Source organism: Channa argus, chromosome 1 (assembly GCF_033026475.1).
Source record: "Channa argus isolate prfri chromosome 1, Channa argus male v1.0, whole genome shotgun sequence".
NCBI classification, from domain to species: domain Eukaryota; kingdom Metazoa; phylum Chordata; class Actinopteri; order Anabantiformes; family Channidae; genus Channa; species Channa argus.
The window spans coordinates 1,630,668-1,638,167 of record NC_090197.1 but is presented as its reverse complement, the minus strand read 5'-3'; the positions used below and the strand labels follow the sequence as shown (position 1 = coordinate 1,638,167).

The window sequence follows — 7,500 nt, the reverse complement described above, 5'->3', positions numbered from 1 at the left end:
ACACACACACACACACACACACACACACACACACACACACACACACACGACGTAAAACAAACTGTGCCACATCAAAATGCGGACAATGATCCGCTGTGGAGACCCTAAACTCTAATATAAGTACAATATGTTTATATATCAGAAAAACAAACTGTATTGGTTCTGCTCAATATTAAAAAAAATAAAAACAAAAACACACACACACACACACACACACACACACATATATATATATATATATATATATATATATATATATATATATATATATATATATAAAAAATTTATTTATTTATTTTTTGAACAAATGTATTTATTTATTTATTTATTTTTTGAACAAATGTATTTATTTATTTATTTATTTTTTGAACAAATGTATTTATTTATTTATTTATTTTTTAAACAAATTGAAAGGTTTTTTTGATAGACGATGTTTGGCTTCTGATCTGCATGACAGGTTTCTTAAAGCGAAGTGAAACAATGTGTGAGTCAGTGACTGTTGGAGCAGAACAACCATCTGACAGAAACTCCTTCAAGGACAAAATCCACTCTCACACAGTAAAGGTGTCCAACTGTCTGCTGCTTGATTGACAGCTGTGTGGTCTCTGTCCTCTAACTGATTGGTGTCTCCTACTTTAGGTGATGTCCATCCCACCCAGACTGTGCTGCCCCCCTCCAGTGAGGAACTAGAGAAGGACAAGGTCTCAGTCATGTGTCTGTCCAGCAGGGGGTTCCCCTCAGACCAGACTCTGTCCTGGAAGGTGGACGGCAGCACCAGCAGCGGCAGCAGCAGCAGCTGGGAGGAGACCAGGAGTCCCGGGGTGCTGGAGAAGAACAACCTCTACACCTGGAGCGGCATCTTAAAGATCCCTGCAGACCAGTGGGGGAAGGTGAACTCTGTGACCTGTGAGGCCAAACGAGACTCCAGGACTCCAGTCATAGAGACACTGAGGAAAGACCAATGTCCCCAGTCCTAAACTGAGCTATCAGGTCTCTGCTACGGGTTTAGCTGTGCTACTGCTCTGTCTTTTTTTTTTTTGTATGTTTGTTTGTTGTTTAGCAAATTGTTTGACAAGCTTCATTAAGAATGTTTTGTTGCTTTAAAATCATGAATATGTCACCTAAATAAAAACCTGCATTCTGTCTTTTAATTTGTTTTATTGTTAAAATAATCTAAAATGCATATGTGTTAGACTCATTCCAACTTGGTCCAAAAGTAAAAAATGACCTGGAACTTATGGAATTAAAGTTCAGGTTTAAGATACCTAATATTACTATAAAAGATAATCATAACTAATAGACTTTTACAGTTACCATGTGTGTCTTTTTTACTGGTACAAATTCTATTGGTATTAAAAATATCCAGAACTGTAAAACATTTAAGTAAATCTACATGAATTCCATCCATCTATTATCTGTAACCGCTTATTCTTGTTAGGGTTGTGGGGGCTGGAGTCTATCCTTGCTGTCATTGGGCCAGAGGTGCGGTCCACCCGATCTCAGAGCAAACACAGAGGGACACACAGACAGACAACCATTCACACCTACAGGCAATTTAGAGTCACCAATGAACCTAACATGCATGAGTTTGGACTGTGGGAGGGAACTGGAGGAACCTTCCACTGTGCTGGCAGCATTAGAGAAGTATTTATCAGAATTATGTCTGTGGACATTATCAGTATATCAGCCTCAGAAGTGTGATCTCAAAAAAAATGTTGTTAAACAAACTTGCCTATTAAGTACAAATAATTTGTTTTAGGTTTAGTACAAAACTGTCATCTATTTATGAAACATATTTATCTCAGATTATATTCAATTTGCTTGAAAATTAACCTTTCCACAAAACATGGAAAGATACATTTGACAGCAAAAGAAACTAGTGGTAACGTTTTATTTAAATTATATCAACTAAACATACGTTCTATGTTTAGAAAATCCATTTCAGAAAATCTATAATCATAAAGTACATTTTACTGTTTCACTGTAAACTGTATTTCACGTTATTCAAAGTTTCTTTTTCTGTGCAGCCATTTTTCTTTTTCTTGGTGAAATATCTGTGGAACAAAATGAAACTATCTTTAGTCCTGGAAGCATCTGTTTTCATGGTTCATCAGTGATGCCAATCTGTTGCTATGGTTTCTAAGGTCAAAGAGGAAGTGACAATCTGAAGACCATCTTCATCTAAACTCCCAGATGTAAAACTCCTCTGGGGAGTTGGTGGGATGGTGGAAATGGGACTGCATCAATGGACTGCATCAATGTGTTTGGTAGCACCCATCCCCCACTCGGTGATGACTTCAGTTCATCTTGTGAGGAACAGTAGTCAGAAGTTTAAAGGACTGATCATGAATGATCTGCTCTGAAAGGGTCCAGATGTACTTAGATGTACTTACATCAGAGCTGTGCTCATAAGGTTCAGGAGAAGAGTAAACACAGCCTTTGGAGATATAAGAAAATGTACAACTCTGTGTGGTTAGAGGAACAAGAAGTGCACCTCCACAGGTTCCTCTGCAGAGACAGAGAGAATGAGGAGATAGAAGAGCCAATACCAGAGTCAACACTGGTGATCGTCCTATATTATGACCTCAATCAACTTTTCAAAGAAGAAGTGAAAGATGCAGACAGGCCAAGACGTGCGACAAGAAGAGGTAAGACCAAAGACACCAAACCTACTGACAAGAAGAGAACTGCTGTGCCAAGAAGCAGGACTCTGTGACCCATTAGATGTGGAGAGCTGCTAAAATGTGGCTGGAAATAATGAACCAAACAGCAATTCAGGCCAATAGGAAATGTTATAGAGGAGAAATAAAGTAGCTGCGCTAACAGCCAGAGAACCTGAAGATGCTTTCAGAGACCTCTTAGTAGCAGCTCAGGAGGGTGTGACATTTGCTGAAACAAAAGTCAACAGATTGGTTGTGTACTAGTCTGTGGAAGCAGGATTCAGATCTTCAGAGACAATAAAACTGTATGACCCATTCTGCCTTATGAGGCTTGGATATCCTTATAAGAAGGTTGCTGTGTGAATCATGAGGGAATAGCAGGAACACTCTTGAGAATGAGATAAAAGGCCCAGGTGATCAAAGGTTGAAGGTTAGCCAAGGAAAGTAGTAGACAGTTGTGTGAGTTGTCAATGACCAATCAGGTGAGGGATTCCTGAGGACTTAACGGAGGTTTCCAGCACTGAGAGGTCTCCCAAGGAAGGTGTGGTCAGATCCAGGCTCAAATGTAATTTACAATTTACTTCTATTTGGATGAGCTGGTCCACTGTGGGGACACAGGGGATTTCCAGTTCAAAGAATAATCTTATTAGAGATTAAGAGTCATCCAAGCAGAGGTGAGTAAATTCTTGAACAAGTGGAGCCAGTTGGCAGGACCAATTCTGTTCAAGAGGAACAAGTGGCGGACTAGGGAACGGAATGTTGCTGTGGGAGATTTCGTCTGGTTTGCTGATCAAAATGCTTTGAGGGGTCAATACAAACTTGCCAGGGTGGTGGGTGTCAACCCTGATGAGAAGGGGATTGTGAGGGATACATATGTCCAGACATTCCCAAGCTACCCGGGCTCAGTGATGAAAGCAGCTCTTAAGGATCCCACAAGGACAGACATCGAAACTGCCAAGAACATCACCAAGATTCCTGCCACAATTCTTCATAAAGATGTCAGGTGACTGGTTGCTTGGATTCCTGTAGAAGAGCAATAAGGGGGTAAAAGGGTGTGATCTGCTGGGGTTAAGTAACCAGGAGCTCAAGTGGGAGTTTAAAGTTTGGGAAAAAGTAATGTTGACATAAAACAGGATTAGAGTTTCACTTATTGTTTAAATGGACAAAATAAGAGGAAAGAACTATTAGTTTGTACTATTAGTTTTGTTACTTATACAATTATAAGTTAAGTTATATAATTTTGTGGAGTCAAACACTGGTAAAGATTTTCTGAATATTCAAAATGGATGAGGGTATTAAGAAAATGTGATTTAAATTTTGATCAGAGTTTTAAAAAAAGACATCGTGGATTGGGAGACTGTCCACTCCTCCTGTTCACCTCAGTATATCCTTTGATGCTGAGCCCCAATAGTGCAGACAAATACATTTTTTTAAAGATATTTTTCTTGCTTTATATTCATGTTTATCTTAAGCAACACAGTGACTGATGTTCACAGACTTTAACCATCAACTGGTGTTTGTGTACATTCAGTGAACTGTATCAGTCTCTGCAGTAGCTTCCAGCTGCAGCATCAGTTCAGTTTCTGTTTAGTCTGACTGAGGGAGGTTTTTGTACGATGCTTTTTCACTGTGTGAACAGATACTGACTGTTTATGTTGTGTCGACCCAGACAGTAATAAACTGCTGCATCTTCAGTCTGGACTCCACTGATGGTCAGAGTGAAGTCAGTGTTTGATCCACTGCCTGAAAAACGCTCTGGAATCCCTGATGCTCTGCGATTTGAGTAGTAAATTAGCAGTTTAGGAGCTTCACCTGGTTTATGTTGGTACCATTCCACAGAGTCAGAATTAATAACAGTCTGACTGATCTTGCATCTGATATTAACATTTCCTCCTAGAGCAGATCTCAGTGGTCCAGGCTGAGTCACTGTGACCTGACCTCTGGACTCTGAGGACACAGAGACAAAAACAGAAAGCAGCATATTGGTTTTGTGGGCTTCATTTCAGAGGGACGGATGTTGATAGAATAGAGGAGTTGGATTCTCTGGACTTTACCTGTGAAGCAGCAGCAGAGCAGAGTCCAGATGAGGACGGAGATCAGAGTCATGTTTTTGATGAGGAGGATTTCTGTGTCTTCTGTTGTCATGAAGTGTTCAACTCTCAGGACTATAAACTCTCCCAGAGCACTGGAGCATGGTGCTGCTGATGCAAAGTGGCTCTATGGAAATGATGGGACAGACTCCAACAGAGACTTGGATCAATCTGATCAGGCTAATTATAAACTGATCAATCAGTTTATTAATATTGTTTTGGCTATTTATTATCTATTTATTTTTTTGGACTTTTGCCAAAACATAATTTTATTATTTAAATTAATTACCAAAAATTCAATTGTGCATTTATTTGAAAATTACCAAATGTACTAAAACAATAAAATTATTATATATTATTATTGTTAATTATTGATGTATAATCAAACACATTTTGAGGTCAATTGTCAATTTTTATATCAGCTGAGACATGTTTACAACCAACGACTCATTTTGTTGAGTTTGTTTGTTCCAAAGTCAGAGAGTCGTGTCTCTGTACAGTCAGAGGTTTTTGTACGACGCCTCAGTCACTTTGTATCACTGTGGTGGACTTTTGGTGGAGGAACCAGACTGGATGTTGGAAGTAAGTCAAATGTTTAAAAACTCTTATATTTCAGGAGCTTTTCTCCTTTTTCATCAGTTTTCCAGGTAAAATAGTTGTGTTTCCATGTTACTTTACGATAGTTAAGGAAATATATTGTACTAAGAGACAACGTTGTTTTAGCAACTGGAATTTAAAAACTGTTTGTGATAAATATCAAATAATAAACCAGTAAATGTAACTTTAATGTTAAAGTCACATGTTGAGATGTGGCAGCTTTAGTTCAGTTGGACAAAGTCAGAGAGTCGTGTCTCTGTACAGTCAGAGGTTTTTGTACGACGCCTCAGTCACTTTGTATCACTGTGGTGGACTTTCGGTGGAGGAACCAGACTGGATATTGGAAGTAAGTTTCTGATCAAATCTTGTGAAGTCGTGTTTTAACTAGTTGCAGCAGGTGAAATGATCTGGTTTTCTTTGGAACAGATTCAGTATTTGTTTTTATTCCCCACCTTCATCATGGAGGTGAACTCAGAGCAGTTTTACTAAACGTATCTTTCCATGTTCCTGTCAGGGTCAAAGTTCAACTACTTTAATCCACCACATTGAAAACTGCCTTCTGATCTTTAAATGTGACTTGTTTCCACTAAATTCTAACAGAGTAACAATAACTAGTGATGTTTGAAAAAGACTTTCTTGGATTTTTTATTATTTGTTCCTGTAGATTTGAAATCATTCGATGTGTTTGATTGGGATTGAAATCCACATGAAGAATATTTGATTGTTGTCACATGGTGTTTTTCTGTCTCGATGTTTCCACTACATATTTGAAACTAATGTAGAGTTAAAATTAGGATCAAACTGTTTTATGGGACATATTTCAGGTCAAACTGTCTGATGTTTGTCTCTGTCCTGATCTGCATGAGAGGTTTCTTAAAGGGAAGTGAAACAATGTGTGAGTCAGTGACTGTTGGAGCAGAACAGCCATCTGACAGAAACTCCTTCAAGGACAAAATCCAGTCTCACACAGTTAAGGTGTCCAACTGTCTGCTAGTTGAATGACAGCTGTGTGGTCTCTGTCCTCTAACTGACTGGTATCTCCTACTGTAGGTGATGTCCGTCCCAGCCTGACTGTGCTGTTCCCGTCCAGCGAGGAGCAGCAGAAGGACAAGGTCTCACTCATGTGTCTGGCCAACAAGGGCTTCCCCTCAGACTGGACTCTGTCCTGGAAGGTGGACAGCAGTAGTAGCGGCAGCAGCTGGGAGGAGACCAGGAGTCCCGGGGTGCTGGAGAAAGACGGACGCTACAGCTGGAGCAGCACCCTGAGGATCCCTGCAAATGAGTGGAGGAATGCAGGCTCTGTGACCTGTGAGGCCAAACAGGGCTCCCAGACTCCAGTCATAGAGATACTGAGGAGAGACCAGTGTCCCCAGTCCTGACATGTGTTCCAGGGACTCTGCTACTGATGTCACTCTGCTCCCTCTCTCTGTATCTGTCTTTGTCTCTTAGTTCTGTTGCTTGTTGTAACTTTGATTGATTCAGTCCAATAAAAACCTGCTCATCCAGTCTGTAGTTTTCATGTCTGTTGATGGAAAATAAACTCATGTGTCTGTGCTCATAGTTTCATTGGATCCACTCATAATGAATTAAACCAGAAATTAAATAAAGAAGAAGCTTTGAGTTCATGTGTCTGTGGATCAAGGGTTAAAGCAGGTTGTCCACCACCTGCAGTGTTGTTGGTTTGATCCCCAAATAAAAAAAACTGCTACGTTAAACTCAATGAAAATGTCATTTTGGTGAGAAACATGATTGTTGAAACATTTCAGGAGAATTAGTAGCTGTGTGTTATTAACAAACTTTGCTGTTGGTAGAAACTGTTGAAGTTTCAAAAGCAAAACTGTCATGAATCTGCTTCAATCTGCAACTGAGAAGACTTTTTTACATCCGAAATACAAATCAGGATATTGTTAATAGCATTTTATCAGTATCTGCTGTGTGCAGATACTGATAAAATGTACTTGTATATTTTATGAGTAAATAAAAACACCCTGCATGTGCTACATAGATGTAGCTGCATAGAAGTTATTAGTTTAAACTTTTAACACAAAAAAAAGTTTTAACAATAGTTTAACAATATAAAATTATATATCTTAAAATCTGAAATAAAAAAATTCAATGGATTGTGTTTAGAGTGTGAAGTTTAAACAAACTGA

At 39.1% G+C, this 7,500-nt stretch overlaps 2 gene segments (V, D, J or C); both read left to right on the top strand.

Annotated features, from left to right (window-relative positions):
- Positions 1–480: 480 nt before the first annotated feature.
- Positions 481–977, top strand: LOC137102134 (immunoglobulin kappa constant-like). The segment is given in 2 exon segments: positions 481–484; positions 640–977. Coding segments are annotated over 2 exon segments (342 nt in total).
- Positions 978–4,975: 3,998 nt separating this feature from the next.
- LOC137099551 (Ig kappa-b4 chain C region-like) lies at positions 4,976–6,852 on the top strand. The segment is given in 2 exon segments: positions 4,976–5,332; positions 6,398–6,852. Coding segments are annotated over 2 exon segments (537 nt in total).
- Positions 6,853–7,500: the final 648 nt, after the last annotated feature.